The sequence below is a fragment of the Zootoca vivipara genome, chromosome 15, assembly GCF_965207765.1.
Source record: "Zootoca vivipara chromosome 15, rZooViv2.hap1.1, whole genome shotgun sequence".
NCBI classification, from domain to species: Eukaryota; Metazoa; Chordata; class Lepidosauria; order Squamata; family Lacertidae; genus Zootoca; species Zootoca vivipara.
Genome location: NC_142598.1, coordinates 17137422 through 17153317, shown reverse-complemented (window position 1 = coordinate 17153317; position 15896 = coordinate 17137422). Strand labels below are relative to the sequence as shown.

Here is a 15896-nt window from a genome sequence, read left to right as displayed (position 1 = left end):
ATGCCTCTTCCCCACCTTCAACCCCCTTACTTACCTACTACTCGTGCCTCTGGTATCCCGTTCCTTGTGAGTACCTCAGAAGTGAGGAGTTGGTGAAATTTATTCCGTCCCTTTTATGCTGTCCAGATGTTGGCTTCCTGCTGGACCAACTTTTATGTAGAGCTGACTCCACAGTACGCTGTCGGTGCTACATAAATATTTGTTGTAAGGATATCCGAACGAGCAAGGCCGGTGGAAGGCCCACCACTTTCGCTTTGCTTTTGATCTTTAAGCCGGTTCTCCTTCGTAAGCACATACCTGCGCACTGGGGGATCTCTGCCCCACTGATCCCCCTCAAGGAAATCTAAACCCAGCCCTATGGATATCTTTTAAAAACGACGTGGTTGGGGTTTTTTGGGTTGTGTTTTGACTAAAGGAAGAACTGCAAGTTTCCTCACCGCACACATGTTCTCTAATGTAGGGTCAGGGAGCATTGCAGCGAGGCAGGTGTTTTTTCCCTTCTGCGCCTGCCAATTTTCCACTATAAATCACAGCAGAAATCCTCAGTGGGGATTTTCCGCCACGGCTCTCCAGCTGCACCATACATTTAAAGCATGTTTATGCCACCTTAGCAGCCATGGCTCATCACCCCTCCACCCAAATAATCCTGGGAAACATCCTTTGGCATTCTACAGTTCCCAGAATTCTTTTTGGAGGTGGGAAGGCATGATGCTACAAATGTACTTTATATGTATCGTGCAGCTGGCGTTTGCAGGTGGAAATCTGAAAGCATGGGGAAAGTACAAAGGGAAAACGTGTTTTGAAAGGCGGCTGAATAAACAGTCTTAACATCCTACTTCCCGAATGCGCCAGGCGGGTACCTCCAGTAGTCCCAAGAGCAAGCCATGAAGGCAATAGCCCTCCCTGCTGTTATTCCCCAGCGCTGGCATTCAAGTGAAATATGCTAACCCCAGATCTCTCCTTCAAAACAACCCACTTCAGGTTTTGCATTCTAACATGATGAGCTGTGGGTGTGCTCCATCCTATGCACACATTCCCCACATGAAGGGGGGGGGGAGTTCCAAAGAACTGGCTCCAAGTCACCTTTCAGAAGCACTTTTTTGTTCAAAAGCACTGTTGCACTTTTTCTGATCTTCTTTCAGAATGCTCCGAATGGCTAACTTGGGCACTGCTGAGTGATGTTCCATTCAGGCTGAGACTTGCTTACCTGTGCCAGTGGATCATGTGCTCTCTGGCCCCTGGACAATATTTAACATATCACCATGGTTAATACTGATAGGCTACTGTAGGGAAGTTTCTCCTCATTAAGCATTTTTATTTTATTTCATAGGACCCTGTGGTGAAAGGACCATTTTCACTCCCAGCAAAAGGCTGCTTGGTGCTGAAACAAGAGCTCCCAGTTCCATCCGTCTTCCTCGTCCACATCTGTGCAAAGCCTTTCGCTGCTCCCGATCAGGTAGGCACAACATCCTGTAAATTGTTTCCTTAGATGTGTGGCACCTCTAATCCAATTTGAAACGAACAATTTTCTTTGGTTTATTTGTTTTTCTGAGTCCAGCTTAGGGTGTTGGAGTTTGGAAGCCATTTTGTTTCAGATAAATACTATTGGCTCGGTGCTTTTGTTATCATAAGCCACTCTTTATTAGCAAATCATATAAGATCACTCTTATTATTAATAATAATTTTATTATTTACACCCCGCCCATCTGACTGGGTTAACCCAGCCACTCTGAGCAGCTTCCAACATATATAAAAACATAATAAAACATATAAGCGAGTGTCTGTTGATTTTGTGTAAATCAATGTGCTTTTTTATTTATTTTTGGCTATATGTAAGTGTTCAGCCCTACAGATGGCTGCCCTCTTCCCACATCCCACTACAAATGTGGTCTCTTTAGAGAAGCTGTTGGCAGCCTAGGCTGCAAGGAGAAGCACCCTCTTGTCAGCCACTCTGAAAGCTTGTCCCGGAAGGCCTAGTGTTCCCTTAGACCATTTGCTTGCATCTCAGTTTTTCTGCTTCTGGCTGCAGGTGGCAGAGGCGGTTATAGGGTAGCACGACTGGTGTGGTGCAGGGGGCTTTAGGATGGAATGAGAGAGGCGGGGGGGGGCATCACACAGGGCACTGCTGCAGTTTGGGAGGCCATAGTCCGCCACTGGATGTGGACTCGTGATGAAACTCTCATGAGAAACCATGCCCACTTTTTGTTTGTTTGTTTGTTTGTTTCCAGTTTATCAGCCATCCCTAGTGGCCTCATCATTTGGTCAAATTGATCCATTTTTTTAAAGCTCTCTTACCTCTTGCTTTAGTGGGGGGAAAAATACATAAAATAATGTTGTTATGTATTGGTTTAATTTGTGTACAGTACATGAGTTTCTCTCCTGGTCCTGTAACTACCTTTCCCGCTCCAGGGCGATTCAAATGTGTGCGGTGACAGTTGCTATTGGTTATTGCTATTAGCACAATTTGGATCCTCACTCTGATAGGTTCCCGCCAAAATCTAAATGTATCCTTTCCCCAACCCCTGCTCCTGAGAGTATAAAAGGAGCTCACCCTTTCCCTCCAGTCAGTCAAGATTCCTACTGCAATAAAGAAGACTGTTCTTGTTATACTTGACTCCTAGCAGTTCCTTGCTAGTATGCTGAATCACTATTCTGAGCTGACTTCACGAAGAGCTGAAATCACACTCACAACATAATGTAATAAATAAAAAAAACCTCACTCTTTTGATACATGCCATGGTAACCCTGAGCTAATCTGTCTTGTCAGGTGAATGGTGTTCGCCTCATCCATCTCACAAAGGGACAAGTTTTGGTAGTGTGGGATGACAGCTGTGTCAATTCAAAGTAGGTAACTCACACCTAAAGGAATGCAGAACTGTCTCGGTTTTAAATCCATCTTTTTCAAATTCTTTGTGTAAAGCAGTAACTAAATAGCAACTGTACATTTTACAAACTGGGGGCCTGTGAGGAATCAGACTGGAAAATCCAGAGGGCAATAGCTGAATATTGCTGAGCTCTGGGGCCATATGAATTGCTTCTTGGTCACCTCGCTTAGAGTCTAATGGCCTAGTGCAAGGCAGGTGGGGGACCTGTGACCCTCTCGATGTTGTTGGACTCCAGCTCCCATCAGCCCTGTCCAGTACGACCAGTCACTGAGGATGATGGGAGTTGTAGTCCAGCAGCGTATGGCAGGCCCAGACTCCCCACCTCTGTTCTAGCACTGTAGTGAGCCTGATCGGTACAGTATAGAGAAGGTGTTGTTTTTATTTATTCCCCCCTGGCCCCATGGCATATAAAGGAGAGGATTGGGGTCGAGTGATGTGTGCCTCCAAACCTGCTTTTATATGCCGCTCCTAGATCCTTTAAACTTTTAAGGGTTTTAGCTCTTTTGCATCTGAAAGAGTTAAAAGGGATATGGAAAAGGCAGTTAAAAGGCAGAATATGTGGTAGTGGGGCTAGGCAATAGGCCTTGAGGGGGCTTGATATACCACCATCACTCTGGTCAAAGAGGTCCTCCAACAAAACCAATCAGTGACCAGGGTCTAGAGTTGAAGACAGCCTTTTGTCCAGATACACCAGATGATCATTGTGGCCAGGATTCAACCAAACAGTTACTCTAGCAGACGCTAGTGCGATGAATCCTCCTTATTCCCCTTTATGCTCCCCTGATCAGCTCTTGGGGCTTGGAGGAACAACAGACGAGGAGGGAGATCATTCCATCTGACAAGTAGTGATGGAACTTTCAGAATAGAGCAGCGCTGGGTACCTCTCATTATTTTAGAAAGGTGTGTTAGAGACCTGATATGGGATGAAATGGAGATAACTCAGTAGACATACCCATTGGGCTCAACTTTGCTTTGGAATAAATAGGTTTGGAACAGTTGTCTTTAATTTCTGCTTATTTTCCTCTGAAAACAAATCACTTTTCCTTGCAGGGTAACAGCAATAAGCTTGCAAGTCTCTGTGATATGTTTGTTTGTTTTTCTTCATAGGTGCCTGAAAAAATTCGAAGTGTTTTTCTCACAGGATGGAAAAACATACCACCAGATCAGTGTCAAAGACAGTATATTTACAGCATTGGTCTACAACCCAGGTAATGTCCAGTGTCTATCTTTATTTTTAATTTTAGAACAAAAGCAAACTAAGATCATTTCAATTCTTCCACACAACCTTTTTTTAAAATTCGCAGCTTGGTTTTTTTGAAGCAACCTTGAGGAACTGTAATGTTTCCTATATGCCACTGTTTATAGATTCAGGTTCCCAAACGCCACTGGTGTGAAAGAAGGAAGCTTTTAATATTTGATGGATTATTGTATTTTAATATTTTGCCGGAAGCTGCCCAGAGTGGCTGGAGAAACCCAGCCAGATGGACAGGGTGTTAATCATCATCATCATCATCAAATGGTTGCTTTGGGTGGTTGTTCTGCTCAAGAAGAGCAAAACTTTATGGGAAGATTAAAGGTACATAGTGAGAAGTTCCACACAGGTTTACAAGGGGAAGTTTTGTGTAGGAAGGTTAAAAGTACACAGAAGGATCAAAGATTCAGTCTAGGGACCTGGCAGTTTTAAAGGCAGACAGCTTTTTTTAAATATTCTTTTTCATTCTTGTCAAAACAAAAACGGTCTTCAGTTATTGCCACAAAGTACAAATGGTTGGCACCTCGCTTATGGTTGGCACCTGGCTTATCCGAACATTTGGCTGCAGAGATAAGCATCTACTTAAAAAACACACACCAAAACACAGGCATTTTGTCAATGTATATTTCCCCCCCCAGTTTGTCTCAGTATAACCAACTAACTTTGTGTTGGACTTTCTCTACAGAAACAACAGTCGCAGGGTTTTACAAAGTGCGAGCTGTGGATTACTGGGGCAGAGCAGGGCCGTTTTCTCTCCCGGTGTACTACAACGAAGCATCTTAAGAAAGGCCAAGAGCACCTCAAAGGCAACCCAGAACTTACAGAATTAGGCTTGCACTTTGTCAGGCTACAAGTCCTTAAAGCAGTGGTTCTTCATACTCTTTAACTCAACTTCCAGGGCATCAGAGGAGAAATGAGAAGAGCGACTGGAAGCCACTCCAGAGCGCCAAAAGTTTCTTTTTCAAGAGATAATTTTGAAAAATAAGTAGCACCCTAAGGCAGGCAACAGAATTGCCTCCCCCCACAATCCAAGGGATGCCAGCTGCTGATGTAAGCACTTGTTCAAGCCCCTACAGTAACTAGTTTCGAGAGTCAACTGGATTAGAGAAAAAGAAAAGTGAATGGGCTGGAACAGGGGTTGGCAAACTACGGCCCGCAGGCCGGATCTGGCCCAGTTGCCCTCTGGATCTGACCCATGAACGGTTCTGCAATCAGTGTGATCACCATTTCCCGCCAATTTTTTTCGGGTCCCATTTTTTTGTGAACCCCCCCCCCGGACTACATCTCCCAGCATGCTCCAAGGTTGCTCAGACTTCCGTGACGCTGGCCAATCTGAAGCCTTAGGAACCTCAGACCTCTCCTCCATTGGCCAGTTTGATGTGAGCCAGCGGCCAATGGCGACCCTTCACGAGACTCGCTCCTCCAATCGGGGCGAGGCGCAGGGCAGGGCGCCTTGTTGATGTCTAGCTCCAACAAGGGAGGAGGAGAAGCGAAGGGGAGGGAAGAAGCGGGAGCAGAGAGCCTGCGAGGAGGAAGAGTAGGAGGACTCTTCTGTGCTGCTCGGCAGTGGCACATTAGCAACACGGTCATGGACATCCTGGGGTGGGGGCCCTTCCCGGCAGAATGGCTGCGGCCCCTCCGCGCAAGCCGAGACCCAGCGCCGGCGGGGCGCCCCCTCCCCTCCCCAGCCCAGCCCGCTCTGTCTGAACGTGGTGAGTGGAGGTATCTCAGCCGCTCTTGACTCCGAGGGAAGGCCTGTGCGCATGCGCATGCAGGGTCCGGCCCGTCACAAGTTCTGAGGGACAGTGAACCGGCCCCCCCGTAGGAAAAGTTTGCTGACCCCTGGGCTGGAAGAATAGCATCCTGGGAAAAGTGCTCAGGAGTGGGAAGATGCCAAGTGCCAATCTTTTTAAGAATTTGGTTTTAGAAGTAGGTTTGTATTTTCTATGCTTGTGCAAAACAAAAAGTTGATTAAAGGTACTCATGTTGAGCTTGGATGCTACATGCAACTTTTGGAATCTCTCATTTGAATAAAGATCTGCTATATATTTCGGAAGGTTCTTTGTCTCTTTGTTTGTTCTGTAGGCGATTGGATGCCTAACATAGCATAACCAAATTTTGCATGACAGCTCCTAAGATCAGGGAGCAGGTGTTTTTTCTCTACGCTTGGATACAATTTGGACACCATTTTGAATCCAGATGGAATGAAACTTTCAAAACTGCACTGAATTGTTTTAGTTTCTTAGCATTCTTGAGCAATGCTGGGTACTTTCCACTAGTTTTAAGTAAATAATACATTGCATCTCTTTGACAAGGGAGAGTGACCACAGCGGTTGCTGATATAAGTGCTACCCCCACATCGATGGGGCAGCATACCTGTGCCATTTTGTGGTCTTTTAGATGCGGCAGCCATTTTGTAACTGGTATCCACAGCACTTTTTTGAAATTCAAAGTACCCATTGCCCAGCCCACCAAAAGTTGGTTTGTTTTCGAACTTAAAAAAACTAAATAAAAGGAGGGCTTTAAATCTCATTGTGTTTGGTAAACTGGAACAGACTAGTCTGGTCCAGCTCTGGGAGCCACCTCTAAAACGTAAGAGCCAGGGCTAATAATTTACAGAGATATGATGCCTCCCAGGACTGGCTGCTCTCACTCTCAGGAGCAGTTGAAGAAAATGAAGGACACACACACACACCACCTCCAGTATTTACACAGTCTCTCATACTACTAGTTAGTGCTCAGGATCCTTACAAATACTAGGCCTAGTACGTGACTGAGGCAAGAGAGCTGCAATATTTCTGCATACAGAATGGATTTTATTATTGGAGGGGAGGGGAGGGGAGGGGAGGATGAGGACCACAACCAAGTCATTACTTGTGTAAATGTGTGCACATGAATGGATGTGGTTGTCTTATGTTCGGAAAGGCTTACATATGAGTAAGTCTGCACAGGATTGCACTATACTTTATTCACCTGCTTCCCTGCCCTCTCTTCATCAATGGTCTCTGCCTCTGTCTGTCTGACAGAATGACTCCTTTAGGCCTCAAACATTACTTTAACTCTCGCTTCATTTGTTACTTTGCTCCTGCTGCTCCCCCAACATGAGAACAGCTTTGGCACTTACTACTTATGTGATAAGTGGATCCCATTGACCTGGACCACTTTACACACAAAACTGGCACCTGAAACTTGAAACCCGGTGCTGTGCCACGAAATAGGACTGCCAGTTCTGATGGCAGCCCACATTCTTTGAAACACTTTTGTTTCTTTGTGTTGGGTTAAGTGTGTGACGAAGACGAAAGCCACAACGTTCCCGAATTGCCCACAAATGTCTCCAAGCCCACACATTTGCCCATGTGAACACAGCATGAGGAGGCAGTTTAAAAGATTACTTAAAAACATTTATTGACAAACATTAACACAGTTCTTTTGAGTTCAGACAAGCGAGGTGTGTAGTACCCAAGTGCCATAAAATAAAAACAACAAGCCAACACTTAGACGTGTTTGAGGAAAAGCTCTAATCCAAACACTACATGGACGACTTCAAGATGCAGAGATCAGGCCTCTGCTCCTCCAACTCTGAAGGAGTCTTGATTTAACAGGCCCCTATGGAGACAAGCAAGAACGGCGCACATTAGATGTTGCATTGTAACCACGATGCAAACTAGAACATTTTGCATTGTTTTCTATTTCAAGGTATGGTTGAGCTCCAGTTGTTTTATTTATTAACTGCCTCAGAAACCTCCATGCAGAAACCACTCACACACATATACACAAAAGTGCAGTGGTAGAACAAATGCTTTCAACACACACAAAACATCCAAGCAAAGCTGCTTGGAGAGAGAACAATTGCTAGTGAAGAGAGAGTGAGTGTGTAACTTTTCCCTAATAACTCTCTTCCTGCTCCAAGCGGAAAGTGGAAGCAAGTGGGTGAACACTTGCCTAGAGCTCCCCTAAATCTTGAAGCTGGTCTGGCTTCTCAACTTGTACATGTGTAAAAATATTATTTTTTTAAGTGCAGAGCTTGTCTCTGAGATTTTGCTTTGAAGCCTCTCCTCATCACTACGTAGCAGAGACCGAATTGAAATCCTGGTTTCAAAACTGCCACCTCCCTCCTATGGATCAAACTCGAAAGCGAACAAGTTCCACGACCCAGCTATGCACACCATGTACTGGAGAAAAACTGCCCCAGCTGAGGAGCAAGCAGCAAGGAAAGAACTTTATGAGGCCTGGTGCAGAAGGGCTGGCCTTTGGGGTCACTTGACTGACCACTCAGGCAGGTTAGTGTTGCAGCCTAGCTACTGCCCCCAAAAGTCCTGAGGTAGCCGTGTGTCCTACTTGACAGAGGGGCAGTCCTAGTCCAAGTTAAAGGTTCGAAAAACCCCAAGAAGGGAGCAGAGAAGGAGGGGACTGGAAGTGGCCCATCAACTGAGCATCTGGACAGCACACTCAGCAGGTACTTGCCTATCATGTTATGATGAGATGCATTTATATTTAAATTATAGTCATTATTTCAATATATAAGGAAGTAGACGCCAATTCAATGCAGATTTGTGCCTTTCATTCCCGTTTGTGATTCATTTCCTCTTTGTTGGTGATGCAAAATACCGAGCAGGCCTTGCCACAGAAACGTACGGCTGGTACATGCTGGTAAGGTGCCAGAACCTGGTCCCAAGGCAGTCTTCACAAAGGAATTCCCTCTTTCTTATATGCCTTACAGCAGACATGGCTAACCTGTGGTCCACCACTTTTACTGGTCCCCATCACCTATCAGCCCCTGCCTACACGTGGTCTAGGATGATGGGAGTTGCAGTCCAATGGTGTCCGGAGAGCCAGTTTAGCCCAGTCCTACCTCACTCAGATGTCAAGGAGATAAAGAACAATGCAAGTTTTAGAAGACATCTGCAGGCAGCCCAGAGTGGCTGGAGAATTGTTCCTATCCTGCCACAGACAGGTGAGCCTTTTGTGAGCCAAGAGGGTCGTGTGTGGCTCCTTTAGGTTGTCTGGTCCCATGACCGGTTATTCTTGTAGGTTGGCTGTCCACATGACTGTTTCACAGATGGTGCAGAAAGGAGCAAAATTGTGTGTGTATGTGTTCAAGAAAGGAGCAAAATTGTGTGTTTTTACATACCTGACTGTAGCACAGGCTGGAACTGGCCAGACATGCAGATTTCTTCCTGCTTCTGGCGCACAATGCGCTGAATGGCTGGGGGGAGACCACGAGGGTTGCGAGAGAAAATAATGGAGTAGCCGTCATCACAGGAGCCATCCTCTTTCAGACTGCGGCAGGCATAGGTGATGGCATAGTTGTCGTAGTCTGTGTCAATCACCCAGTAGTTGTCACCTGAAACCATACCAATGGTATGTGGTCACCTGAAACCATACCAATGTGTTCTGCAGCCAGGGCTGGCTTCAGACACAATTCCCTCCCACCCCAACCCTGAGTGATGGAAGAATGAAAACGGGCATCTGTGTGCAATGCTGATGTTGACTATCCGAGCTTGGCTGCATGTTGTTGTTACTGCATAAGTAGCAGCCCTGCCAGTTCAGAACTGTGACAGCTCCCTCCTGGCAGATGGAGAAAGCTACAAAGGTCTGAGGTTAAACTCTGTAGGAAAGGAGAAGCAGTGGATCAGAGTTCTCCTTTGGTTTTATCTCTGGCTACAATTGCTCTACGAGTCTTCTCTAACACTTGGGAGGGGGAGAAGAACATTAGCTCCCAGAAAAGAAAATAAGATACAAAGCAGACACTTGAGCAGAGCTGGTTGAATTTCTTTGGATTTTAAGAGTGTGTTTCTTAGTGTGTCTGTCCATTGGGAATTTACAAAGCAAAAGCTTCTTTAAGCACTATACTCAGGGTTTTTTTTCAGCTGGAACTTACCAGAACTCAGTTCTGGCACCTCTCAGGTGGGCCCCGTTGCCATTGTAAGAGAACGAGGGAGGTGTTCATGGTGAGTTCTGGCACCTCTTTTTCTAGAAAAATAGCACTGACTAGAGTCAAAGGGTGGGATCTAAATCTGAGAGGTGGGATTCAATTAATGAGTCCTGTCAACAAATTGGATCTGGAAGAGGGTGTTGAAATAACCCCTGGATAGGAGGGGGGACAGGTATTCTGTCTGGCAAGCCAAAATGCTTGCACTGATGGAACAGTCAACTTGGCGCAATGTTGAATTCCTCCCAGTATAAATAAAGAAGTGGGATATGATACAGTATAAGAAAGAGAGCGCTGAGGCAACAGCTCCTCTTTCCTCTGGTGAGTATGAAAGGTATATTGTGGGCTCCTCCCAGGTGACCTGAAATGCAGGTCTTTTCTAGCTGCGGTACCCAAGATTTGGAACAGTCTCCCAAGGGAGGTCCACATAGCCCCATTGCTGAGTTCTATTCTTAATGTGTGTTTTAATTGTGTTCTTGATTTTCCCCCATAACTCTTCATTTTGTTCTTATTACAAGCCACTCTGAATATTTTATATTAAGGTGAGACGTGTTTCAGTAAGAAAGAAATCAAAGCAGAGTGAAGGAAGGGCTTCTACACTGCTAAGATAATGTCAAAAGGGGCCACAGACATAAACCCGCCTCATTTGGGATACAGAATGAGGCACAACTCTTTGACATTTCCCCTTTCTCCACATTCTCACCCACAAGCAACAAGGGATATCTTGCTCACCTCCGCTTGACAAATAGCTTGCCAGGCCTTGATAATTCATGAACATTTTTGCTGGAGTGGTGGGGTCAGGCACTGAGTATTGGGCGGCCATGTCAGCGCAGATCACCCAGAACCTGAAACAGGAAGACAGGAAGAGGAATTCTCGTTAATTGGAGCCAGCTCTAACTTTAGGCAGAGTGAGGCAGCTGCCTCAGACAGGAGATCATAGAGAGGTTGTGGGAGCCAAATCAGGTCTCTCAACTGCTCCCCTTTGTTGGAGGCCAGAGCTGTGTGTGCCTGCAAAGCTACTTTGCTGCCCTCAAGAGTGGTGGTGTGAAAAAGACTATGAATTGAAAGTGGAGACCCTATATGTACTTTTCTTCTTGTTCGTTTGTTTTTTACACAAGAAAATATTTAATAAAAACTAATTTTAAAAATGGAGAGTGGTGGTGCACACTGTCTCATTGCCAGTATTGAAATAGGATTCAACTGCTTCTGAACATGACACCCAGACCAGGATCCTGCTCAGCTCTCATCTGATTCTGCATTGCTATCCTAACCCTACAGGCCTCTTCCTGCCCGCCATTCCTGTAGGTCTGGCTCCATGCGTGCGCATTCCAATCCTACTTGCTTGGTCTACTCTTACAACAGAGATGGGGAAATCTATGGACATCCAGATGTTGTTCAACTTCAACTTTCAGTAGCCTTAACCCGTGAACATGTTGACTAGGGCTGATGGGAGTTGGGAAACCAACATCTAGAAGTTCACAGATTCCTCCACCATCTTTTGCCACTCTCTAATACAATCATACCTCGGTTTAAGTTCACTTCGGTTTGAGTACTTTCAGTTTAAGTACGCCACGGACCCGTCTGGAACAGATTAATCCACTTCCCATTACTTTAAATGGGAAAGTTCGCTTCAGGTTAAGTACGCTTCAGGTTAAGTACGGACTTCCAGAACCAATTACACTCATACTTCGGGTTAAGTACGCTTCAGGTTGAGTGCCCTGCGGACCCATCTGGAACGGATTAATCCACTTTCCATTACTTTCTATGGGAAAGTTAGCTTCAGGTTAAGTATGCTTCAGTTTAAGTACTCCGCGGACCGTCTGGAACGGATTAATCCACTTTCCATTATTTTCAATGGGAAAGTTCGCTTCAGGTTAAGTATGCTTCAGGATAAGTACAGACTTCTGGAACCAATTGTGTACGTAAACCAAGGTACCACTGTAATCTGAATCCAATTTACCCCATCACCAAAATGCTTTTGGCCTAGGGTATGTCTTCCTATCTCCCCTAACTGTGTGACTTTTCAGAAGCCCATCTTTTGTTGGCCGTGTAAGGACTTAAATCTTTCCTTTGAGAGGCTCACATCCTGAAATGTGGCCATTCGAGAATCATGTAGACCACACAATGACATTTGGTCCATTGGGTGGTAAGATCAAAGCGAGATTATGAAGCACTGATCTTATAGGCTTTTCTGATTACAGTGGAACCTCGGTTTATGAACACCTCGGTTTATGAATTTTTTGGTTTATGAACGCCGCGGACCCATCTGGAACGGATTAATTCATTTTCCATTACTTTCAATGGGAAAGTTCACTTCAGTTTATGAACGCTTCAGTTTATGAACAGACTTCCGGAACCAATTACACCCATGCTTCAGTTTATGAACGCTTCAGTTTAAGTACTCCGCGGACCCGTCTGGAACGGATTAATCCACTTTCCATTACTTTCAATGGGAAAGTTCGCTTCAGTTTATGAACGCTTCAGTTTAAGTACTCTGCAGACCGTCTGGAACAGATTAATCCACTTTCCATTACTTTCAATGGGAAAGTTCGCTTCAGTTTATGAACGCTTCAGTTTATGAACAGACTTCCGGAACCAATTGTGTTCATAAACCGAGGTACCACTGTATGTAGCAAATCAGATTTGGGTATGTGATAACATCACCAGTCTAACCAGAGGAAGGACAGTGTTTCTTGCACTATCTATGAATGGATGAACATTTTTGCCCTGTTTTGCAGGCCCCCATACCCAACAACTACTGGAATTGGAGCTTACATTTTGCAGGGGGGCAGGGATTATTTTGTAAATGCACTTTCCCCCCACTTCGGCTCAGCCCTACAACCTAGTAGTTGCCACAACACTTCCCATCTTGATCACAGGAATGGAATACAATGTCATTGGAGCAGGTGACCAGGGATACATGGAAGCCTAATTGAGGTCATCCCGTGACTTACCCGAAAAGCTTCACTCTGCCTTTGGAAGATGCAATCATAGTGCCATCCTCCTCAATGGTATATTCAGCTGAGATGTTATCTTGTAGAAACAGGCCTTCTGGGTCTTTCTTGGCCAGCGCATACCATTTACCTGCATACTAAAATGCAAAGGACATTGAAAGTTACCAGGAAGGACAGTGACCACATGGCATCAGGCTAGAGTATTTTTTTAATTTTTAAAAATACCTTTATTAACTTAAAACAAATTTAAAACAAAACAATATAAAATACAAACAAAATATATACACAAGCAAACACCAATACAAATTTGAATACAACCTGCCCTGATTTATACCTTACTTCTATCCTCTTTACTTATACATCTTCATTTCAATAGTCCAGTACTCTGCATCTTCCATTACGCATCGACTTCCCCTTATCTCTATCCCGGGCTACATTTTTTACTTTCATACTGCTTCGCTTCAATTTCATCATGGGAATTCTACAGAATATTTGTTTTAAACCCAAGTCCTTTTAAATATATTCCAATTTCCCCCCCAATTTTTATCAAATTTCTTATTTGAACCACCCCTGATCAAATCAGGCTAGAGTATTAATTGAAGCTGAGTTACCAGGCATTGCCTGAAAGTTCAAAGCAAAAAGACTTCTATAATCCAAATCCAAACCCAAATTTCAAACAATTAAGCACTGGTTCATGGATAAAGCCTAATTCTGGAGCCCTTTCAAGTAATTGATGTGGCAACATCTGAAGACTAAGGCTCAGTTTATCAGCAGGATTTGCACCGCTTGAGGCTGCAGGTGGGAGACATCTCTGGCCCTGCCAGTTACCACCAATGACATTGAAACAGCTCCAATACCTTTGCATGCCAGTGGCATGTGTACTAACCCTTACATGACAAGCTAAGGGAAGCATGTTCGGAAGCAGAGAGTGAAGCCCCAAAATTGAGAAGCAATCAAGGACGACTAGCAAATTGGAAAGAACGTTTCAGAAACTTAATTGTCATTCCCATCACATTGATACTGTTGTGAGTTTGGTGTGCATGTGTTAAATTAAGCACCAGACTCTTCTATCCCTGGATCCAGCAAGTGTTAAAAGCTAATCAAACCTTCAAATTCCAGGAAACAGACAGGCTAGCTTCCTGGTGAGGTGTAAAGAGACCAAAGGAAGAGGCTCCGTGGAAGACAGCACAGCAAATGGGTGGGGCCCCAGCCTCAACTCTCAGGAGGAATAAAGCAAGAGTTGAAATTTGGCTGCTTGTGAGCTAGAAGCTGGAAGCAAAAGCAGCCAGCTGGAAAGCCAGAGAGGCAAAGCACGATGTTTGATTGAATCCAAGGTTGTGACTTTGAGAGAAACAATACCCTTATGGGGTGTTGATACAGTGAACCCCTCCACCGTAGGCTCACGTTGTATATATGTGTAAATAAACCATATACAATAAAGACACCACAAAGACAAAACTGCATTGCACGAGCTCACTGTCACCCTTTATGTTAGAAAGTATTCATAGTTACCCTCTTGGGGTCAAAGTCTTCCTTCACAGAGAAAGATTCCACTGCACACGAAGGCTGCGCCGAGGAATAATCGATAATGGAGATGATCGTCACCAGGAATGTGTACTGAGCGTATTTCATTCTGTGGAGCAACAGTTTGTTCAGCACTGGTTAGAAACTTCCTCACGTACCTGAGAAGGAGGAGGAGCATGGAATGTCTCCTCATCCAGATAAATGTATGGTCAGGGCCGGCTCTAAAGCAAGCCTGGGGGGCGCAGGGCCACCAGGGGGGCTCCGCACAGCTGCGCCCGCCGCAGCGGTGCTGCGCGCTGCGCCCGCCAGACAGCCGCAGCGAGAAACGGGGCAGGAGGGGCGCCAGAGCGATCATCGCACCACGACGCCTGGGCGCCCAATATGCTTAAGACGGCCCCGTGTATGGTTTTCATTCTCTGATGTTATACTAGCGGCAGAGGCAGAATTAGTGGAGTGGAACTGGTTTGGTTGCACAGGGCACAGGGCGCAGAGCTGGGGCAGGGGGGGGGCCCTTGTCAGTGGATGCCACAACTGTGATTTGGAATGGAGTGTGAGAGGCAGGGAGGCACTGAATTTTGCTGTCACACAGGGCATCACTGAAATTTGAGATCCCAAGGTCTGCCACTATTGGCAGTGGGCTCAAGGGTGGAATTGGGGACAACCAAATCCTAGGAAATGCATTTAACTAAGGGTTCTTGGCACACTGTGAGTTCTATCTGTAGCAAGGTCTTATGCCAACAGCGAATTCATTTTCCAAAGTGCCAAAACAGCGCCATCCTTTCCCAACAGAGAGGTGTAAGCAATCTTAGGGGAACTTCAGGGATCTCAGAAGTCCAAAAATACTTAGGGGCAAAATAAAAATAAAAATCTAAGGGGATAACAACACAAATCGCTGCCATCTACAATGAGAGAAGCTAAATTATAGAGACTGACTCATCTGCATTTATCCAGTAGAGATGGCTGCTTGAATGTATCAAGCAACCGGATAATTGTCTCACAAGTAATGTCTGTTTATTTTATTGCCTAACACATCATATATTAGGGAAGTTTTTAATGTTTGATGCTGTATCGGTTTTAATATTTCGTTGGAAGCCGCCCAGAGTGGCTGGGGAAACCCAGCCAGATGGGTGGGGTATAAATAATAATAATAATAATAATAATAATAATAATAATAATAATATTTTGCAAATATTCTGCTGCAAATGTCTCTCATGTTCCCTTTGCCTCGTTGATTTAAGTATGCTTTCCAGTTACTTTCCTTGAAACTTGACATTTCTGAAGCCCAATTTCATGCATGTTTACTCCAAAGAAAGCTCCATTGAGTTAAATGGACCATAGGTTTACTGCCT

At 45.0% G+C, this 15896-nt stretch overlaps 2 protein-coding genes across 5 annotated transcripts in view; one reads left to right on the top strand and one right to left on the bottom strand.

Moving 5' to 3' along the window:
* Positions 1 to 6188, top strand: part of IDUA (alpha-L-iduronidase) — a 46826-nt gene extending 40638 nt beyond the window's left edge. For all 4 annotated transcript variants that reach the window (XM_035140760.3, XM_088658282.1, XM_035140755.3 and 1 more), the window contains 4 exons: positions 1331 to 1456; positions 2768 to 2844; positions 3993 to 4093; positions 4823 to 6188. In XM_035140760.3, coding sequence (XP_034996651.3) covers positions 1331 to 1456; positions 2768 to 2844; positions 3993 to 4093; positions 4823 to 4920 — 402 coding nt within the window. In that variant the 3' untranslated portion in view covers positions 4921 to 6188. The remainder of the gene's footprint in view (positions 1 to 1330; positions 1457 to 2767; positions 2845 to 3992; positions 4094 to 4822) is intronic.
* Positions 6189 to 8252: 2064 nt separating this feature from the next.
* LOC118075284 (purpurin) lies at positions 8253 to 14655 on the bottom strand. The gene is made up of 5 exons (XM_035097188.1): positions 14536 to 14655; positions 13024 to 13160; positions 10802 to 10914; positions 9269 to 9481; positions 8253 to 8329 (listed from the first exon to the last, which is right to left on the bottom strand). Exons 1-5 carry the CDS (start codon positions 14653 to 14655, stop codon positions 8253 to 8255), a joined length of 660 nt encoding a protein of 219 aa, XP_034953079.1.
* Between the last annotated feature and the right edge of the window lie 1241 nt (positions 14656 to 15896).